Source organism: Ictidomys tridecemlineatus, chromosome 4 (genome assembly GCF_052094955.1).
Source record: "Ictidomys tridecemlineatus isolate mIctTri1 chromosome 4, mIctTri1.hap1, whole genome shotgun sequence".
Classification (NCBI taxonomy): Eukaryota; Metazoa; Chordata; class Mammalia; order Rodentia; family Sciuridae; genus Ictidomys; species Ictidomys tridecemlineatus.
The window spans coordinates 178,142,811-178,164,822 of NC_135480.1; the positions used below are offsets into that span (position 1 = coordinate 178,142,811).

General features: G+C 52.5%; 1 protein-coding gene across 6 annotated transcripts in view; it reads right to left on the reverse strand.

The window, feature by feature from the left end:
* The window catches only part of Anks6 (ankyrin repeat and sterile alpha motif domain containing 6), a 46,056-nt gene that overhangs the window by 13,661 nt on the left and 10,383 nt on the right, over positions 1-22,012 (reverse strand). For 2 of the 6 annotated variants that reach the window (XM_078047870.1, XM_040286090.2), the window contains exons 3-12: positions 19,584-19,628; positions 18,735-18,939; positions 17,386-17,492; positions 15,980-16,125; positions 14,755-14,953; positions 13,940-13,989; positions 10,876-11,079; positions 9,722-9,875; positions 8,535-8,713; positions 1,497-1,683 (exon numbers count right to left, since the gene is read on the reverse strand). In XM_078047870.1, coding sequence (XP_077903996.1) covers positions 1,497-1,683; positions 8,535-8,713; positions 9,722-9,875; positions 10,876-11,079; positions 13,940-13,989; positions 14,755-14,953; positions 15,980-16,125; positions 17,386-17,492; positions 18,735-18,939; positions 19,584-19,628 — 1,476 coding nt within the window. Of the gene's footprint in view, positions 1-1,496; positions 1,684-3,532; positions 7,211-7,619; positions 7,639-8,534; positions 8,714-9,721; positions 9,876-10,875; positions 11,080-13,939; positions 13,990-14,754; positions 14,954-15,979; positions 16,126-17,385; positions 17,493-18,734; positions 18,940-19,583; positions 19,629-22,012 lie in introns of those variants that run through there. The other 4 variants (XR_013438189.1, XR_013438188.1, XM_078047872.1 and 1 more) reach the window with 4 other exon arrangements.

Genomic DNA, 22,012 nt, shown 5'->3' on the forward strand with positions numbered 1-22,012 from the left:
CTGTGCCCTTGGCCGCTCTTGAGTCTCCTGTGCACCTAATACTCAGCTCCGGTGCAAGCTGCCCCGTCTCCTCTCAGGCCCTCAGGAGGACCACTCTTCCTGAAGCTGGCAGGGCACACTGTACTGTCCCAAGAACTCAGGTCCGGCTGCGTCCTGTGTTGCAAGACAGACTGCAGCCCTGTCCTGTGACAATCTACAGGTCTCACTGTCTCAGGACCAGAGGACTGCAGAAGGGAAAACCAGGCTCTCTAAACCAGAAACATGAATCTAGAAAGAAATCGCTATTGGTTCTCTTTCTTCCAGTTAGTGCTTTGCAAACCTTCTTTTATAAAGAATGAGAGGGACAGGATGGGCATGGGTGGTACAAACAGGTCCTGCTCAACTCTTGGGAGAAGACACAGGAGAAATGGCTAACCCTGCATCTCCAGGGTTTCAATTTCCTGAAGGCCCTCAAGGGGGGACTTCAGACTCCATGCAGGACATGTGGGGGGCAGAAGGAGGTGGCTGGTGGATCTCTGAAGCCTCTGTAACTGATTAACTGGATCTCACCAAACAGTAGAAGAGGCAGGCCCCAGAAAAAGATGGTGCCAGCCACAGTGGGCATCTATCAGCCCAGCATGGCCAGGGCCCTGTGGCTGGTTCCAGCTCATCCCTACGCTGCAGAAGCTCTGGGCACCTTCTTCCCCAGCACCTGCAAGGAACTGCTGAGCTACCAGCAATGCACCTGGTAGCACCTTCCACAGGCAGTGTCCCTGGCTGCAGTGGACATCAGGGGCCCTTGCCTGCCTGGGCCCATTCCCTCCTGGAACGGCACTTCCACCTTCCTCTGAGCAGTGCCTCTCTGCCTCTTCTAATCCACACCACATCAGCAAGGCAGACTAGAATCCGCTCCCAAGGCAGAAGCCAGACCTGAGCCCACCCATCCACACATCCCACCACCTGGGCACAGAGATAGACAAGGATGTTCAAGGAGGAACAAAAGATAACCCCCCTGGGGTTTTGCTTGGACCTACTAAGAAAGTAGCTCTTTTCTGCTGGGGTGGCAAAATTAGTCAGGAAAACACAGTAAGTGTGAAGCTGCTTATCAGCACTTGGGAAACAGTTCCAGAGCACCTGGATCTGGACGTGCCTAAAGCCTACCATAGGCACTTGTCCCCCTTAAGTCACTGAGATCCCCTCACTTGTAATTGAAATAATCCCGATTTATAGAAGGTTTAGGGAAAGCAAATAACTCTGTGTTGGAGCAGCCCGTCCATGGGTGTGTGTGCATATAAACAAAACTCACCTATATTCAAAAACCCTGTGAGAGCGCGTAACCACAGCTTTAGCACAGTGAAGACAAAAATACAAGTAGACTCTGGGAAGGGTGAGACGGTTTGTTTAAATAAAACAAACAAACCTGACCTAGGAGGTAGCAATTCAGGGCACTTGGTGGCTCTCTGATGCCAGGTCACCGTGGAGTGGGAACAGCCGGAGGTTCAGGGCTGGGGACTCACCCTCGTCTGTGATGGTGCCACTGCTGGAGCCCCCGCTGCTCTTGGACTGCCTTTGGGAGGAGGAGGAGGACACGGAGGACTCCGCAGCGTGCCCTTTGGGTGAAGGGGAGGGCGTGAGGGTCGGGGAGGTGCTTTTGGAGGTCGAGGAGGTTCCAGAGGCCGGCCTTGGGCTGGTGTCCAACTTCTGCTGAAGAGAACATAAGCCGTTGCCTCTGAGGGCAGAAAGGATGAGAGCAGCAGCGAGCCACGGTAGGGAGCGCAGGTGGCTTCCGACAACAGGATGCCGGGCCAGGACCTGGGAATCTACTTCCTATGCAAAGTGGACACAGCTACAGGAATATCCACTGGGAGCAGAGCAGTGGGGGGGGGGGCGAGAGGCATGTTAAGCAGAGCTGGGGGTGGGGGAGCAAGCAGAGCGGGGAGTAAGAGGCACGTTAACCGCCAGGACACTGGCAGGAAGCTTGTCCCTGCAGCTACTAGCATTGCGACCCTGGCCGAGTCCCCTTTCCTCCCTGGGCCCCAGCTGCCTGGCTCTGACAGACACACAAGGCCCTTCTGCTCTCCGTGTGTTGCTTTTATGCTGCCACCTCCCACGTCTCCCAAAGGACACTCAGCACTTTCTCCTCCCTTCTCCTTTTTTGATTGTTTAGCTTGAGAGAGAGAGCGAGAGAGACAGAGAGAGAGACAGGCAGAGAGAGACAGACAGAGGCGCATATCTGTATGACTATGGATTTGTCAAGGAATACAGTACTGACAGCCCTGGTTACCTGGGTTAGTATGCGTTCACATATTTCCTTGCTCCTCTCGTAGGTGAGGCCTCATGAGCCATGACATCCCAGTAGCAGTGAGCAAGAGTCAGAGAGCTTTTTATATGAAAATAATTCTAGATGCACAGAAGATCTACAAAGATACAAGAGCTTCCACACACCTCTCTTGCGGTCCCTGACTTAACACCTTGCACCCCTCCCTCCCTCCTCCCACCTTTTTAAAAAAGCATTTCCTTCCCTATTTTCTGATACCACCAAATGCTCATCTTGCATTTCCTCTGCCTCAGTACTGGGAATGAGCCATTGCCAAAGCGCTGTGATCCCTTTTGTTGGAGAATGGTATTTAGAAACCAAAGTCTGGACACCAGGTTGCTCACTGCTACTGGGATGTCATGGCTCACGGGGGCTCACGGGGGCTCACGGGGCCTCTCCTAGGAGAGGAGCAAGGAAACACGTGAACGCACAGGAACCCAGGTAACCAGTGCTTACGTTCTTTGACAAATCCATAGTCACACACACATGCTCCTGTGTTCTCTCCTGGAAGCTTTACAGTTTTTCATTTTCAACTCTTGACTATAATGCATCTCAAGTTCCTTTTTATATTAGCAGTGAGACGTGAGGGGAGGTTCATTTTCTTGCGTGTGGACATCTGATTATTCCAGAGTTTTCAGCTGAAAAGATTTTACTGATTTGCCTTAGCACTTTTGTTAAAAATAAATAAATAAATACGTGAGCAAGTCTCATGCAGGTCTATTCCTGGGCCCTCTGTTCTGCTCCATTGATCTTTGAGTCTGTTCTTTCATTAATACACAGTGTAGCTTTAAGGGAAGTCTTAAAATTAGTATGAGATGTCCAATTTCATTTTTTTCCCCCCAAAATCCTTTTGGCTCCTTTAGGGTCTTTTTTGTTTGCCTCTCAATATAAATTTCACAATTATTTGTAGATCCCTACAAAGTATAATTTTGACTGGGATTACATTGAATCTGTAGATCACACTGCAACACAGTTATATTAGGCTTCACTGTCTTATCAGTGTTTCAGCGTTTTCAACCTATAGTTCCTGCATGTTTCATTAAGTTTACACCTAAGTATTTCACTTCCATATAACTTTAGATTATTTCATTTTCAAAAATGCCCTGAACATGTGAATGATATTTTTTTTAACTTTCAAATTAAGAAATTCAATTTATCCACTGCTAGCATAAAAAAAAAAAATTCAACTGACTTTTGTTCACTGACCCTGAGGAACTCATTATTAGTCCTGGGAGCTTTGGTGTCGATTCTCTGAAGTTTCCTGTGTAGACAGTCATGTCCTCTAGGAGGAGAGATGGCTTCATTTCTTCCTCTCCAATCTGCATGCCTTTGATTTCTTCTCCATGCCTCACTGGGCTAGCTGTCGTTTCTGTTTCTAATATGGAACTGAGAGTGCTTAGGGGTGAGAAGTCCTTGGGCCCCCATCCTAGGAACCCTTGGTCTTTCACCAGTAAGTGTGATGCCAGCGAGAGGTGTTTTAGATTAGATTCGGGAGGTTTCCTTCCTTGCCTGGTGTGTTTTCAGTTTTGATCACAATGGACTTTGGATTTTGTTAAGTGCTTTTCCTGCATTTTATTCTTTAGTCTATGAACCTGGTGAATCACACAGATTGATTTGCTACTGCGGATCTAGATTTGCTTTCCTGGGATAAATGCCACTTAGCCAGCGTGTGTGTCCCTTTTTATGTATCATTGGATTCTGTTTACTAACATTTTGGGGAGATTTTTACACTTATATTCATGAGGGTTACTGGTCTGTCACTTTTTTCTTTTTTTTTTTTTTCTGGTAACATCATAAAAACGTATCCTTGTTTCCAGGGGGTAAGCGTGACGTTCTATCATGATATTGGGGTCATTCTCCAGGAGAAATAACAACCCTAAATGTGTACACAACTTATTCATGGCAAAAACTGATGGACAGAAATGAGAGATAACCAATCCAGAGTTACAGTAAGAGGTTTGAACGCTCCTCTCTCCGTTATCGATACAAGCAGACGTAAAATCCGCAGGCACACAGAACACCTGAAGGACACCACCAGCCAAGTGGGCCTGACAGTTCCGGGGCCTCCCCTGGCCAGCTACTACAACAGAACGCACCTTCTCCTCAAGTGCATTCGGGACACTCACCAAGATCAATCGCCATCCAGGGAGTAAACTAGACCTCAATATACCCCAAGGAACAGAAAGAGAACTAGAGTGAAATGAAATGAGAAACCAGGAACAGAATGACTTCTAGAAAACCCCCACATGACAACAAAATGAACCACAGGCTTCTAAATACTGGGCCAAAGAGGAGATATCGAGGGAAGTGAAAAAAAAAATATTTTGCCTGTAATTAAAATAAAGATATGTATCAAAGTGCGTAGGGTACAGGGAAAACAGCACTGAGAGGTGATTTCATAGCACCGAACGTTTGTCCTGGACAAGATGAAGATGGCTACAGAGCAATCTCAACTTCTGCCATAAAAAAACTAAAGAAGACAAGACTCAAAGCAAGCTCACGGAGGCAAATGACAGATAACAGTAGAAATCCGTGAAATTGAAAAATGAAAAAATAAAATCAATGAAAGCAGATGATCCTTTGAAAACACCAATAACACCAATAAATTTTTAGCCTGATGGATGAAACAACAACAACAAAAAAAAGTCACAAATTACCAACATCAGGAATGAAAAAGGAGATTTTCCTACTGACCCCACATCACAGTGATGAAGGAGAACTAACAACAACTCCGTATCACAAATGCCACAATAAAGACAAGAGAAAGATACAAGGCACGGCACCCACTCGGGAAGAACCGGATCATCTAATCAGCCTTCTCTCTGTTAAACTTATTTTGTAAGTTAAAATTCCAAAAGAGAAAATCCCTGCTGGTTTCATTGGCGAATCTTACCAAACATTTAAGGAAAAAGGAATAACCATTCTCCACAACCTCGCCCAGAGAAACAAGAGAGGAGAGAACACCTCCCAGCTCATTTTATGAGATGGCATGGCTCTGTTTTTCCTTCAGGCCGGTTTAAAGATGCCATGACAGAGGGTATGATTTCTTTTTTCTTTGGCTGCCTTTAATTAGACTTTCTCATCTTGTTTTCAGCAGTTTCATCATAACAGAGCTAGGTGTGTTGTTCTCTTTGGCATTTTCCTACTTAGGATTCTCTGAGCTTTAAGGATCTGTGGATTTCTATCTGTCATTGATTTGTGAAAATTATCAACCCTATCTGTTTAAATATTCCCTCTGCCTCACCATTCTCATAACTTTTGGGAGCCCGGAGTTTTTGTTATACCTTCCTTCTCTATTTCAGTCAGGGTGATTTCTCCCTCCCTCCCTCCCTTCCATACTGGGGATTGAACCCAGAGGTGCTCTACCACTGAGCTACAACCTCAGTCCTTAAATAAATTTTTTTAGATTTTATTTTGAGACAGTATCTCACTAAGTTGCTCAGGGCCTTGCTAAGTGCTGAGGCTGGTCTTGAACTTGTGATTCTCCTGCCTCAGCCTCCTCAGGCCCTGGGATTATCGACGTGTACCATTGTGCCCAGCCAGTTAGAGTGATTTCTTTCTTTTGGCCTATATAAAAGTTCACTGGTTCTTTCCTTGGTTGTGTCAGGTTTGACGAGTCTGTCAAAAATATCTCTTGTGTTCTCATCTCTGCAACCGTGTCTTTTGGCGTTTCCACTGGATTTCGACCTCTCTGCTGCAGGAGTTACTCATAGGACCTTGGGTGTCCTTACTTTCCATTAGGGCCCTTACCACGTCAGTCACAGTTATTTAAAACTCCAACACCTGTGTCATATCTAAGTCTTATTCTCAGGACGGCTTTGTTTCTTGGGGGTGTTTTTGTTTTTAACTATTATTTATCTTGTAATTCCTCCTAAAAATCAGACATCTTCAACAGCACAGGAGGGACTAAAGAGAAACCGTCTTCATGCCTGGAAGCAAGTGCGACTTTTCCTACCACTAAGCGTTTAATGCTCTAGCTAGCTAACTACATCCCAGGGTGGAAAAAGAAGTCCCTCCCTCAGGTTTTGAAAGGTTCTTTTTAACAAGCTACTTAGACTTTTATTAATACACCCCTTCCTCTGCTTCTTTCTACAAAGACATTCCCAAGCAGAGCTCCCGATTAAGCGGGTGATCATCATGATATCCCATAAGACATGTCTATCCCAGCCCAGAGCAAAGAGATGTGATACCCCGGACCACAGGGGCAGCATTACCAGGAAGGACAGGTGAAGATGAGATTATTTACATGGGAACTTCCCTCTGCCTGTCTGCTGTGGCAGACTGACTGTCCCCAGGCTGTCATCTCCAGGCCTCCCAGGGCCCCGCCCTCTGCTAGGCAGCTCTGTGCCCCCAGGTGTGGCACGCTGATGCACTAAGAGACCGTGCCTGGTTTCACTCCTGCTTTGGGCATTGCCAGGGGAACAAGTCCAAGCTTGCTGTGGACACGCATGGCCCAGCTGTCCTGGCCACTCCGCCTGACAGTCAGACAGGTGAGGGATACCCCAGACCAGGACTGTCCAGACCTACCTGCCACTCCACAGGTTCAGAAGCTCAACAAGCGCTTCCTGTTTGAAACCCTGACCTTTAGGGCAGGAAGAGAAAGCTGAGGCTACTCCCTGGGCCGTGGGGCCTGGCGGGGGCCCCCCACTCTGCCCTGTCCACCCGTCCAAAGGCTGATGCACACTGACCGTGCGGGTGGAGGAAGCCAGCCCCGTGCACACTCCACCAGGGTGGCACGTGGCTTGTCTTAGGCCAGATCCAGGCGTCCCTGGTTTTGAATCCTAATTTCTGGCCTTCCTCGGAGAGTTTCTAAAAAGCACTTCACGTCTCCACTTTGATGCTGCCCGCTCTGGGTCCTTCCATGCAGGACAGTGGTCTCTAAGAGCCCTGGGTGCAGCTGGCTCCAGGCTTTCCCTAGGGGAAAACAGATTCCCCAGACTAAACCCAGGGTGTCTCAGCCATGGTGGGGCGGAGCCCAGAAACCTGAACTTTTAAACAGCTGCCAAGGTTAGAGCCCGTTACCATGCTAAGAGTACCAGGTGACGGTGGCAGTGGATCATTCCCAGTTTACCTCCTGAATGCATCTTTTGAAAGAGTCCATTTTCTTTCGTCAGAATAACTGTGCATATAGATTAGATAGGACAGACGCATCGAGCCAGATAATAGGTAGTATGATTTATAACTTAGACACCTGCCTGTTGCCAACACCAGTTAAAAGAAGCTAATCATGTCTAATGCATCTAATAAGATCATCCAACAACAGAAATTTTGGACAACAGAGAAGAGAAAATCGATTTCAAAAGCCCCAGACTATCAGACTTACTTGAGTAGTTGTGGGCTTCCTAGCAGCAAAAACAGAAAGAGAAATAAAATTACATGAATTCTTACTGATAAAAGAAAATATATCAAAACATCAGTAGAGCCTTCCCCCCACTGTCATTGAATTCTAAAAAGAACTTAATTATATAGTTCCTTTCCACCAACAATTCTGAACCCAGTGGAAACGAAGCTCCTGCGTACAGGAGGAAAAACTTTCTAAGAGCTAAATTGCAAAAGGAACCTAATTTCAGAGCCCCCCCCCCCCACACACACACACACACACACACACACACACGGCACAAGAGACTTTGAATAACAAAGAGAGTGTGTAAGCAAAGGTGGTTGGGGAGAAAACAGTTTCTCATACATCCATGAAAACACAAATCTAGGGACTGGGGTGTAGGCCAGTGGTAGAGAGCTGCTCTAGCATGGGTGAGGGCTTGGGTTCAATCCCTAGTACTGCAAAACAAACAAACAACAAAATCAAAAACTCAAGGGACTCAAGACTCCCATCCAGCAAGGCGTCTGTACACACCCACTGCAAATTCCAGAGACACTAAGTGTGGTGATTGCTCTCAAGTTGCATTAATAGAGGAATGGTACCAGAAGCAGGGAGGTGAGGCACGGCCATCCCTCCCACCTTTCTTCGGCCCCTCCGTATGGTACCTTCGCCTCTGAAGCACCAGGAAGCTGCTCCTGCATTCCACAGGCTCACCAACGCTCTGCCCCGCCCGCCCTGCAGCTGGCTCCTCATCCATCCTTCTGAGCCCCCCTCGGAGGTCCCTGATGCCCTCCCTTCTCCACAACAGCCCCTGTCCCTGGTGACAGTGTGAGAGTGGCCACAGTGTGCTGCCCGGCATGGGGCCACGTCAGGACAGGTCTGTGAGCCTCAGAGGAGCGGTCGCCACAGGACGAGTACCTTGCTGCTGGGAACGGCGGTGCCCGCAGGAGAGACGGGACGCTCGGACGGGCTGGACGGGCCGGACCCCGGTGCTGGCCCCACAGGGCTGGACCGCTGGCTGGGCTTCTGCTCTGACAAGCCAGCTGCTTTCTTCCTCTGGGCAGCGATCTGGGACAAGACGCTATCCACGCTGCCACCTGAGGAGACAGAAACAGGAATGACCACCACAGGCCTGAGTACTCCCGGCCCAGGCAGGGCTTTCCCAGGACTGGGAGGCGGCCGGGCAGTGGCCACCATGCTGCAGAGGCACTGCTGAGGGGTGGGGAAGAGGCTGGGCGGACACGATGCAGCCTGGCTTTGCTCTTCCCTGGATCTCATGGTCCTCGGGGGTGCTCTGCTTCTTGGATTGATCCCTCTTCCCATTTCACCCAGGCTACCCATAACCTTGAATCACGAAAGAAAGGGAGACAGTGAGCGCCCAGGGCCGGCACTGCAGGGAGCACTAGCTGCTGTTTACAGAGCACCCGCTGCTGTTTACAGAGCACCCGCCTTGGGCCAGCAGCGCCCAGCTCAGGAAGGCCCATGGCTATGAGAGCAGGCTCTGAGGTCAGACCCCTGGGTCCTGGCTCTGCTACTGAAGAGCTGTGTGATGCTGAGCAAGTTACCTCACTGTCCTGAGACCCAGGTGCCTCATCCGAAAAATATTCCTAATATGCATAAAGACACTTTGCTAAGATATACACCAAACTCTGTGTGTGTGTGTGTGTGTGTGTGTGTGTGTGTGTGTGTGGTGCAGTGTGGTGCTGGGGATTGAACCCAGGGCCTTGTGCATGTGAGGCAAGCACTCAACCAACTGAGTTGTATCCCCAGCCGCCAACACCAAAATCTTAATGCTGGTCACTTGTGGGTGCATAAGGGACTCTGTGTAACAAGTTGAGTTGTGTAAGCAACAGTGGTTAGGAAGAAGATAGTTTCTCATACATCCATGAAAACGTGAATCTAGGGCCTGGGGGTGTAGCTCGGTGGTCGAGAGCTGGCCCAGCATGGGTGAGGGCAAGGTTCAGTCCCTAGGACTGCAACAGCCAACCCAAGAGACTCAGGACTCCCGCCCAGCAAGGCCTCTGCAAACACCCACTGCAAACCCCACAAGCACGCGTGGCCACTTCTGGGACCATGTGCAGCCCCCAGCCCGAGGGGTTGCCCACCTGAGCGGCTGTGGAGCTCCCCGCCGTGCCTGCTCATGCCCCCCACCCCGCTGGAGCCGCCTGAGGAATGAGGCGAGTGGTTGAAGTTTCCAGAACTGGCAGGAGAGGCTGGGCTTCTGGAGAGACTGGGAAATTTAACTGGCCGGACGGGAGTCTGCAAGAACAAGGGGGAGTGGTGGTTAGGGACAGTGGCGCCTCCCCGTGGATGCACAGGACCACAAGGAGCGCAGGCTGGCCCTGCCCGGCACCGGCCTGCTGGCCCCCAAGAGCTCAGTCCCATCTTCTGAGAACCCATCAGCTCAGGTTGGGCCTGTGTGACATCGTTCCCTTTGGTCTCACTTGACCCCAGGGCCCTTCAAGAAGAGAACCTGACCCTGTCATTCACTGGAAACCCCAGGCAGGCCCAGTCACTCCCTGGACGAGACCCCTCGGCCCAGAAGAGCCAGTGACCTCCCGTATCCCAGCCTGCCTCTCCCTAGGGGTCCCTGCCGGTCCCTGGCTGGAATGTCTTCCCCTCCTCCAGCCTGCTCAGAGCCTCCTGCTCCCTGGGTCCCTCGGGCCAGCGCTGGCCTCGCTCCTCCATGACCTGATCTGCTCTGCCCATCACATGGAAGCCCTTAGCTTCCTGGCTGGTCCCTTCTGCACCTTAGGGACTTTATCCATGCAGCTGGCCCTGCACCACTGGCCCTTGTCCCAGGTCCCTGAGACCCTCCCTGCCAAGGGCTCCAGGGGGCCCTGCATAGCCCCCCACCAGCCTACTGCCGTTCACGTCACAGCCTGAGCGCACATCACTGTGGCCACTGTGGGGGATCTCCAGGGACCTGCGAGCTCCCAGGGCCTCCGTTCCCCACTGTCCGGCTCTCCTGGCTCTGACCTGGGTGCCCTGGGGGCACTTGGTAGTGATGAATGGAAGTTGCAGTGAGCCAGGTGGCAGCCGCAGAAGAGATGTCTGTGTCCCAGTCCCCGAGACCTGTGAGTGCTATCCCCTTCCTCACACCTGCCCGAGAGGTGCCTAAGCCAAGGATGAGAAGGGGGCTCATGCTGGCTTCCCAGGTTGCCCCCCCCCCAGGTAGCTGCACGTCTCCTTGTACAAGAGGCAGGGGACGGCCAGTCGGCCTGAGGTCCCTCTGCCTGGAACTCCACGGGTGACTCACCGTGTCAGTGCCCCCGCTGCCCCCAGGGTGACCCCTGCTGGCTCTCTGGGGCAGCACAGTCTTGGCGGGGTCCGCCTTCCCGTGGGGACACGTCCGGGACCGGTCAGAGCTCCACAGCTCAAAGCTGGAAGGGGGCAGGAAGGGGGGGATGACGGCCTTTAGCTTGTCACTCGGGAGTCTGGTGAAGGGGGCTCCATTTCGCAGCTGCAAAGACAGACTGAGGGTGAGACCAACCCCGAGGGGCCACCCCTGCTCTCAGAACCACCACCAGCCACCCACCCACTCGAGCCAGGGGCCAGTTTTCCTCCTAGAAAGGGTTGAGCACCACGCGGAGCTACAGCAAGACAGGGGGGGACACAGGGACAGGGAGCCAAGGAAGAGATGGCAGTGGGGGCATAAGGAAGGGCACCTGCTGCAGGGAGAGGACACGGGGAGGGCAGGGCGGGGGCACCTGCTGCAGGAGAGAACGCAGAGGGTGGCCTGAACCCAGCCCGAGGGAGGGCGTGGTGAGGCTGGGGGGACAGGGGGAGCACTCCAGATGCACAGGACAGGACGGCCCGGGACCAGGTGGGCAGAATGAGGGTGCAGAGCTGCAGGGCCCCCAGCCTGAGCAGAGCTGGGGCTGGGGGAGGAAGGTGAGGGGCTGCAGCCCAGGCACGCTCCCCTCCCAGCCCCCACCTCTCAGCCCACCCAGCCACGCCTCCCGCCGCTGACATTTTCAACTGTAATTTAATTTTACATTTTGAAAATGTGATTGAGGGGGGGGTCAGTATAAAATCCACACAGTGATGACTGTAGGATTGTCAAGGAAAAGCCTTCACACGGTCCACGCTCGCTTTAATTAAGAGAAGACAGCGAACGCGGTGCCAGATGGCACTTGGTGGGGACGGGCACCCCACAGCTAACCCGCCTCGGGAGCCGGGCAGGCAGCAGCTCTGCGCCGGTGGCTGCAGACGCCCACTCAGTGGGCCAGAAGGGCCATGGGCCATCCACCATCCCTCGTGGGGCAGCGAGCATGGCCCCTGAGACCTACAGGACAGGAGAGCAGGCCTCCTGGGTTCCCACACAGACTGTCCTGCCTCTGTAGGGTCCGTGAAGGGGCTCTGTCCCCCTCCAGACTCAACAACCTCATCTGGCAAGTCGGGGGCTGGCCTGGACCCTCACGGCTGCAAACCCACCATGCCTGGGGGTTCTACTCCCGGCCACCCATCTCCATTGCTGCAGCCTTTTTGGAAGCCAACAACATGCACGCCCTTTGCCCGGGAGTTCCATTTCTAGACATTGACCCCGAGAAACAACGAGGCAGTGGGGCAACGGAGGAACAGACAGTCTACAGAGACGTCCAGAAATCCAACACTAGACGCTCTGAAGTCCGATGGGCCCGTCTTGGAGAAAGGCACTCCAGATGGAATGTCCTGTCGCTGGGTCATTAAACATGATTTGGCTAAAGAGTGTTTAATGACACGAAAACGGTGGGTCCCGGCGAATTGATAAATCAGATCCCAAACAGCAAGGGGAGCAGGTAATCCTGTCAGCCTCCTAGGGCTCTCTGGGAGATTAAATGAGTTAATATACGTAAAGCGCCCAGAATAGTGACTGGTATTTAGTAAGTGCTGTGGTATTTGCTATTATTATACATAACATGATATCATATTCATAGATGCTAAAAAAATGCTTAGGAAAAATACTCAAAAGATATATACCACAAAATGTCAACCACGATTCTATCTGGGTGTGCAATCAAGGGTGATTTTATTTCCTTTCTTGAATCTATGCATCTTCTAAAATTCCTATAATAGCATTTCTGACTCCCTATCGAATGGAACTGCTGCTGTTTGATAACGTATTTAAATGTGGAGCAGCCCCAGCTCCCACAGCCGGTTGGGGCCATCAATGCGCACCTGCTGCAGGGCAGGGCATGTGACTGCCTGGGCGAGGGAGGCTGGCTGGGCTCTGCAGTCCCTGGCACTGCTGACGCCCTGCCCTCTGGGCCAGTGACTGCTTCCTTGTCCTCTCCAAGACTGCCCTCTGCTGGCCAGCATCAGGTTTTAGCACTAAAGGAACTTGAAGGACCAGGCTCTTAGTCCACAAAACACCAAGTCCAGAGAGGCAAGATAACATACCCAAGGTCACACAGTAGAGCTTCTTCTGGGCCAAGCACCAGATTAAGAATTTCCTGGAGATGCTTTCATTTAAAAATCACAACCCTGACAGATATCACCCCAAAGTCAGAAACTGCAAACTGTCCGCCAGTATCTGCCTTCTGCATCTTAGAAATAACATCCGTGGTATTTACTCTGGCACATGACCAACTGGAACAGGCTTTACTGCCCGGCTTCCCAGGCAGCAGGATGGAGCCATGTGACCAAAATTCTAACCAATTTGATACAAGCAGAAGTGATGTGTGCAAGTTTCCAGGAAACTTCTTCAAAGACAGCTGGCATGGACCCCTGGCCGCCTCTTCTCCCTCCTCCCTGCTGGCTGGAATTAGGCAGTAACAGCCAGAGCTTTGGCACCCACTGTGGAGCAGGAGGCGACCTTGGGAATAGAACTCATGTGTGGGGAACTATAGGTAGAAGGCATCTAGGTCCCCAGCTCCACTGTGCATAGTCTCTATTGGAGAGAAATAAACTGCTGCCTTATGTATACCACCATATTCAGGGACTTGCTCATTCTCACTGCTGAATCTCATCCTGATACATCTCTGGTCTATAGATTAGGAAAGTGAGGCCTCTCCCAGGCTGGAAGGCACCCTCCCTCTTGCCTCCTTTCCCCTGACTCTCTGTAACCACAGTGGAGAGTCTTCATGTCTGATCTGCCCATCAGGTCAAACCTTCAGCCCCGGCCCGAGAACCCAGGTCTGGCCCCGAGAGCCGCAGGGCCTTGGGTTTAGGGCTGGCATCTGTCCCGACTCCTCGGTGCCAGAGATGTTCCCTGTGCAACACATTTGATCACCAGCCCCCTCTGTGGCCACCAGGAAGGAAGGTCAGTGCCCACATCCCTCCTTTATCACCTGGTGACTGGCAGAGACGGACGTGCTTCTAGAAAGGCCCCCCCCACTCACCATGGTGGTCAATAATGCATCCTCCTTTTCTCCTCTTGTGCTCCCGGGACCTGAGAGACAAATGGAAATTTCCTGAAATGACCCTCCCACATGACCGTGGGGAGAGGGTGAGTGACTGGCAGGCTTCCTCTGGAAAGCCGGCCCTCCTGAGCGGCTAAATATTTAATAATAATTGGTATTCAATATTTTAATAGAAGGCAAGCATCTAAAAGGCGTCTAGGAGCGTTTTGCAAGCTTTTCCATAAACCACTGCTGTGCTGGGGAAGACACGGCAGCGCCCAGCTCAATAGTCTGTCTCGGCAAGTGGTGCCGAAGGAGCTGGTCCCAGTTCACAAGATCTCACCTGATCGATATTCCCCGAGTATGGAGATGTGTCAGCAGCTGGACAAAGACGTCCAGTCTGCTGAAGGCCCCGGTGGCAGCGAGCTCACGACCCACCCCCACAGGTGGCTCCCCTCTTTCAAGACGCTTTACCGAGCCTCAGCCCAGCTGCACTCGATAGAAGGAAAAAGCGCTTCTCCAAGATGAGAGGCATGAGGGACAGGAACCCGTGACCTGGGCCCTGGCCAGCTCTGCCCATCCCATCTTATGTACAGGAGCGTGTCCCACCTCTGCCCCTTGTGCCCACACCAGCACTCTGCTCCAGAGCCACATTCCCACATGGCCTCATCCCAGGACGGCGGGTGCAGAGCAGACTGCTGGACAGCCCCCACCCACAGGCCTCAGCCCAGCTGCACTTGATAGAAGGAAAAAGTGCTTCTCCAAGACGAGAGAGGTGTAAGGGACAGGAACCCACGACCTCAGGCCTTCCTTACCACTGTCTTTAGTCACAGGGGCTGCATCAGGGAGCCCCAGGCGGCTTGTCCTGTCCTGGGGGGCTGCCCTCATGGTGGAGTCCAGGGCTGGCTCGGGCTCATCACAGAAAGGCAGGGGCTGGTTGCTGGACAGCCCACGGGGCAGCGTCTGCATCAGCTTGAGCTTGCGGAACCGATTGGACATTCGGTTCCACCAGGACTGTCAAGGGAACCAGAGACGGGTCATGTTCCAGCGAGGCCAGGGAAGGCAGGCCAGGACAGTGACAACACTAGGCCAGCATGCCCACCCAGGTCTTGGGCACAGCCATGAAGAAATGCAGATCCAAAGGGGGTGGGCGGGGAAGTGGGCGGGGTGAGCTGCTCAAGGCTTTACAGCAAGACAGGTGCAGACGGACAGACCCAAAGTCCACACTCCTTCAGGTGGCCCACTGCACAGCCCCCTCCTCCTGCTCCACAGGCAGCTCCTTCTGGCCTCCGAGCAGTCCCGGGTCATCAGGACCCCAGGCTCAGCACCTGGTGTCTCTGGATGGGGAAGGATCAGCTAAAGCAGCAGATGGCCCAGGACTGCTCAGAGGACCCCACCTGGGGAGGGGAGAGGAGACCTGCATGACGGGCAGGGAAGGCAGGACTGCACTCGAGGACTAGAGTCAGCACACCAGGCCAGGGTTCCTGTCTGCATTCCCAGGAATAAAACAAGCTTGGTTTTCAACAAGGAGAGCAGGTGGGGGAGACAGAAGCCATAGCAGAAAGACGGTTGGCCTGCAGTTAGAAATCGGCAACTAGAGTTTGTTTGGGGTGTCCCGAGGAAGCCGCAGAAGGGGTCTGTGGGCCAAGGGGAGACCCCGGTGACACAGTGAAGCAGAGGCAAAACAACACCTTGCAAAGAGATGCAGTTTGGCCAGCTTAGGACTTCTTCGTGGGAAATTATGTTTTTAATTCCCTCCATTTATAAATGGAGATTCCACTGCAAAACCTGGAGTCCCGATTCCTCTTTTAAAAAATCAGGAAGATCTGGCAACGTGGACCCACATCCTTACAAAGTGGCCAGTGCTGCTTATGATCACCCCAGCTTTCCCTGGATCTCACTGCTCACCCCAACTCACCTGCCAGCCCTGTGGGCCCTGTCCCCGAACTGAACCAGTCCCCTATTAACAGGAAGTAGCAGGCTCTCCCCATCCCCCACCTCCCTGGCCCCCAAGTCCCTTTAAGACAGGGAAAGACAAACCTTGAGCCCACCCTTGTCGTCGGGCAGCACAGGGAGGCTGCAGGGCTGTCTGACCTTCGAGGCGAGCGGGGGCGGGCGGCTGTGCCGGCCCCTGTCCTTATTCACCTGCATGCAGACAGATGCCAGCAGTCGAACAAGTTCCGTGTCTACGGACACAAAAGGCAGCATTTTACCTGAATATATGTCTGCTGGGCCCTGGGGAGGGGGCCGAGCCAACCCTCGCCAGCCTCACCAGGAGGGGCACAGCTGCAGAGCCAGGAGCTCAACTCCTGCTGCCCACCTGATCGCCACAGTGGCACAGACAAGCCCGCGGGCTCAACCTACTTGACCAGGGTAAAAACCAGCCAGGCAGGCCACTGCAGAGGCCCAAGTCCTGCCTCTGACCCACCCTGGCTGTGTGATCCCAGGTGTATCGTGCAGCTTCTCTGTGCTTATTTACAAGGGGTGACATGGACACCCACCACATCAATGTGTCTTGAGGATTCCAGGAAATCCCTTTCACACATTTATATGCGTAGCAGGCAGCAAGAGCTTCACAGAGGCTAAACACTATGATTATTAACCTAAGTTATTAAACAAAGAAAACATTGAAAAATATGAAGAAGAAGATCCGGGGGGCTGGAGATGTGGCCGGTGGCACAGCAATGCCTAGCCCTGGGCTCAATCTGTGTGTCCTCATGCTACGAGGGCAGCACAGAGGCTGCTGGAGAAGACAGGGCGGGGGGGTGGTGCTGGCACTTAGGAAGGGCACCCCTGCCTGCCACCCCCACTCAGGACCGCACAGGTGACAGGCCTCTCTGTCCCTATGACCAGCAGCTGAGATCCTGGCATGGGGCTCAAACCCTGTGGTTCAGAAGGGCCTCTGCATTTCTCTGCCTTAGAGCTGAAATTCCAGGGCAATAAGAGAGGTCCTGTCCCTAACTGGAAGCCCCAATCCTAGTAGGGGACCCTTCACAGCAGGGGAGGGTTAAAGGGGACCAGCAGGTGCCAGCCAGGGACCAAGAGAGGCTAATGTGCTGATGTCCCTGGCCTGGCACCCTGGACCTGCAGCTGCCCCCGACACAACGAAGTGAGGGTCACTGCTCCATCCTGGATTCTGCTGGTCAGGGGGCCTTCGTGCTTCCTCTGGAGGCACGCAGGTGAAGCGCAGATACTGTTCTAGGACGTGAGGGGCCATGCAAGCAGACGCACCGTGGTTTGCCCCGACTCCTTGGAGAGGTGTAGGAGCTGGTGCCCAGGGACGCCTGGCCCAAGCCCCACACTTCACGGGGGAGGGATGTGCCTGGCCCAAGGTCACGAGGTGAGCCCTGGACAACTCAAGACTGGCTTCCTCCATGAGGAAGCAAGGGCTTAAGACGTGGCTCACAGAGGAGAAAGGATGTGCAGATTTGCAACCCGCAACCCACCGGGATCATTCAGCAGCATCACTAGGTCAAAGGCCGTGTACCCGTTTTTTGCCCGAAGAGTGACATCAGCCCCTTGGTTTAGCAGATATTTGACAATTTCCTTGTTCCTGGGGAGGAAAGAAAAAGTCAGAGTCACTCTCACTGCTATAGTTCAGAGACTGAATGTCCCCAAAAGGTCTGTGTGTTCGAGGCTTGGTGGCCAGGGTGAAGGTACCGGGAGGTGCTGTGGACCTGTGGGAGCCGGAGCCTGAGGGGAACTCCTCGATGACTGGGGATGAGCCACGAAATGGGACAGTGGAGTCAGCCTCTGTCTCTTTGTTTCCTGGCTGGAGATGTGAGCGCTTGCTCAGATACTCGCTGCCCCCCACACAGTGCCATCTAAGCCTTTTTCTCTTTATAAGCTAGCTGCCTCGGGTATTTTGCTATAGTGACATGAAACTGACTCATATACCCACTAAAAGCAAAAGCATGGCTGGGTAACAAGGCTGACTGTGTAAAAAATTCTGCATTCCATCTCTGAGCATGCGACAGGTCTGGGAAATCAGTCTCAGGCTCCGTCACTCCCTGCCACCCGAGCAGGTCAGATGCAAATCGGATCTGAACCAGAGTCTTAATGTTCCTTCCTCAGCCAGAAGAACAATTGAGGGCTCTGCCCCCAAAGCCCTTGGCCACTGACCCCATGCAGACCCCACTGCTGAATGCCCTTTTTCCCCCACATGGCGAAAGCCTCCTACAGGCCAAGATGTTTGATAGGGAAATTGGAGACTCATCAAGTAAGAAAAGCTAGTACTTCCAGCTAATGCAGGAAAGTGAAATGACCACCAGAAACAGGGAAAGGAAGAGCCCTAAGTAGAGTCAGAACATTCCGCAGCTACAAGGCCCACGAAGGGGAGGGGGAGGGCCTCAGCCGGCGACCCCCAGGCATGAGAAGGATTTGTAAACCTCCAGCACACACTGAAGGCTGTGCAAAAGAGGGTCAGCGTGACTCACTGCCAAATGTCACGGGAAGCCCACGTGTGAATGCCCACGTTCACTGAAGAGGGGCCACTTACAGGCTTCTCTATGGCTCAGTGTGAAAACTCCGAATGAGCCAATCACACTGCGCAGCTGAGAGTTATCTTTCTGCCCAAAGTGTTCCTGCCACATGGCTTTTCAGGGCCACCAGTGAAATCCTGCAGGGTTGTGGGAATCCAGGACATGGAAGGAGGAACTGGCCTTCTTCTCTCTCTCACATGCCCCCTATCTTCACAGCCCTGAGGTCACATGCAGCCTCTGGGACCAGGAATCCCTATCAGGAGCCCCCGAGCACCTGCTCAGCCTCACCCTGGAGGGGTGGACCTGGCACTGACCCATGGTAGGTGGCCTGCATGAGGGCCGTCCAGCCGTGCACGCTGTCCTGCTTGTCAACGTCCGCATGCCTCTCCACCAGCAGCTGCACCAGCGGCAGCTGCCCCGTGACGGCTGCCAGCATCAGTGGGGTCGCCCCGTCCCCGTTGACCAGGTTCACGTGGTTGGGGTCTTCGTCAGCAATCTCCTTGACCAGCTGGAAGTTTCCTGCAAAAAGAAGCAGGAAGCCGGGTGACCCATGGTCCCAGCGCCCCAGGTTTATCCAGATGACTCATTCACACACACCTGTGCTGACCCTGCACCTGGGCACCCAGGGGGCAGCCAAGATGGATCCCCTCTCTCAAATCCCTCAGTCTACGTGGGATGAAGACAGCACAAGAATGCATGGAAGTGCTGTGTCTTAACAGACAAAGGAGGGAGATGAAGGGCAACAGGCATGGAGAAAGCAGAATCTAGGTCCTGCTAGAGAGTGATGATCACGGAGGGCTTCCTGGAGGTGGGGTCTGCATCCCAAGAGGGAATCTTAAGCCAAAAAGCCTTTTATCATAATTAAGAATGGAGTGTTGGGTGTGCAGAGAGAGGCAGGGAGAGGCCACCGCCCAGCTTCACCATCTGGCTGGCGAGGCAGGGGCCTGGGAGGGCAGTCTGGAACTATGGGTAGAACACCATAACAGATACAGGCCTCCAGAGCCTGAACCTCCCTGGTGAACTGGAGACTCAGGAAACAACAAAAGGCCTGTTCCTTTCTCAAATACTCTGGGTGGCCTTAAAAAGGACTATAAATATTCAATTGGGAAAATGTGGTCCTGTGTTCTTTCAATACCCCACAAAGATTTTTCTAAGGTGCTTACCCATTTTCAGTGCATGGAAAATATCTGGTCGCCTTTTCTCTTCATCTGGGTAAAAAAAAAAGATTTTAAAAGTTAACCACAGAAAGGCTTCCATATAACAGCAAAGTCACAAGGGTAGAACGACACGGATTTCTAGGGATCCGCTTCTCAGAAGAGACCTAACCAGAGACCTACAGGAAGTAGGTGGCAGTCCTTCTGCAAGGGCTCTCACATGGGGTTCTGAGAACACATGAGAGTCCGACCACTACTCTAAGCCCACACTGATGAAGCAATCATCTTTAGACGTCCCAAAGTTGGGGATATCCCGTCTTAGATGTATTAAAAAGTATGGTGTGGGAAAAACCTGGATTCCTGTAAGAATTTTTTTTACTTGTCCATGGACTTTTATTTTATTTATTTTGATGTGGTGCTGAGAATCGAACCCAGGGCCTCACACATGCTAGGCAAGCGCTTTGCCTCTGAGCCACAACCCCGGCCCAAGAATTTTTTTTTTTTTTTAATTCTTTTCTTTCAAAAACGAAGCATACAACCATGAGATAATACCAAGGCAGAGGACCCCGAGATCCTGAGCAGCTGGGCCCAATGGTAGGTCACAGACGTGGCCACTGGAAAAGACAAAGTTAATTTTTTGTCTTGCTTCCAAAGTATCAAGTGATCTGAATACGACTCCCTGCCCACACCTGCAGACACAGCTGCCTGACAGGGACTGCCCACCTGGATGTCCTTGTAATGGCCCCTATTCCTTGGCTGGTACAGGGACCCCATGCCCACCCTCTCTGTGCCTATTCCAAACCCTCCTCCAAGTGTGGGCCAGCAGGTTCCCTGCCCCTGCCAGAAGGCAGGCATCTCGGGTCAAACTGCCCGTGGGAGGCCCCAGGCCAGACTTCCTGTGACCCTGGCTGACTCTGGTGTGGTCAGCCCTCTCCCTCGGGCAGTGAGAAGTGAGTCTGAGTGCACACTCCTATAGTAGGTTGTTTCCTCATCACTAACGAGAGGGACAATAACCATGTCACCAGGCTGCTGCAGGGATCCAAGGATGACACAGATCCACCTGGGAAAATGCTTCAGAGAAGTGTAGGTCCCATCCAAAGGTGACTGCCATCCTCACGAGCCCCAGTCACCACCCCAGTGAAGTTGATTACTGGACTCCAGGGTCCTGAACAGCAAGTGCAGACGCAGCACAGAGTCAGGGGTCTAACTTTGTCTGTGAAAAACTACCAAGGAGCAGTGCCGCACCCCAGCCCTTACAGATGTGCCATGTGCCTGTAAGTACTCACAAATCCCGTCTTCTGTGGGTGGGGCCTTTTCACGACAAGACGCTTTGACAGAAGAGTGTGTCACTTGTTCTTAGTGCTGGCTGCTCAGCAGCCACCTGGTGTGAATTAATCATTGACACTCCAGCGTGACCCTGGGAGGCCAGGGTAGCTTGCCGTGGTGCCCAGTCACCCGGGCTGGGCCCCTCCTTGCTCTGGGCTTTGTGCTTGGTCCATGTAAGAGCAGCTCCACCGACCACCCATCCCCAGGGGCAGAAACCCCTGACCTCTGCACATGGCAGTGGGGTTGCCACGGTGACAGTGAGACCTTCAGGGGTGCCTTTTCCTGCAGCTAATGCAAGGGGGACAGTGGGAAGACCCAGGCCCTAGTAGGGGGTGGAATTTATTTAATCATCTCTGTCATTAATATCATAGCCTTTGCCCTTGTCATTGTCCTACCAGATGCTGGTGCACTCCCAGGGCTCCTGCAAGTTTGCCAAAATGACCTTCTTGAGGAGTCCGCCCACCACCCTACTCAACAGAGCAGCCTTCACTGCCCAGCTCTGATACACCTGATCCCTGGACCTCGCCCACATTTCTTTCTTTCTTTCTTTTTTTTCTTTTAATATATGGCACCTTCTACCTTATGCTATATAGGTTATTTAATATGCTTATTTCTTATTTATTGCTTGTCTCCCCCTGTGGAGGCCAAAGTCCTCCAGGGCAAGGATCTGAATCTCACCTGTTCACTGACATATCTCAGGTGCCTTGATTGATGCCTGGCACATAGTGACACTCCATAAATAGTCATCAAATAACTGAAAGAATGTATGATCCATAAAAACATATTACAGCTGGGGGTGGGGGCACACACCTGTAATCCCAGTCACTGCAGAGACTCAGGCAGGAGGATGGCAAGTTCAAGACCAACCTCAGCAACTTAGTAAGGCATAAGGACTCAGTGAGATCCTGTCTCAAAATAAAACCTTAAAAAAAGGGGGGGAGGTCTCAAAATAAAACACGAAGAAAAGGCTGGGATGTGGATCAGTGGGTAAGCGATCCTGGGTGTGTGTGTGTGTGTGTGTGTGTGTCCTAGGCCACCCAGCTGCAGAGTGGGAGAACTGTCTCAAACAGGGCCTGCTGGACAGGAGGTCAGCACTTGTATCTGATCCTGCT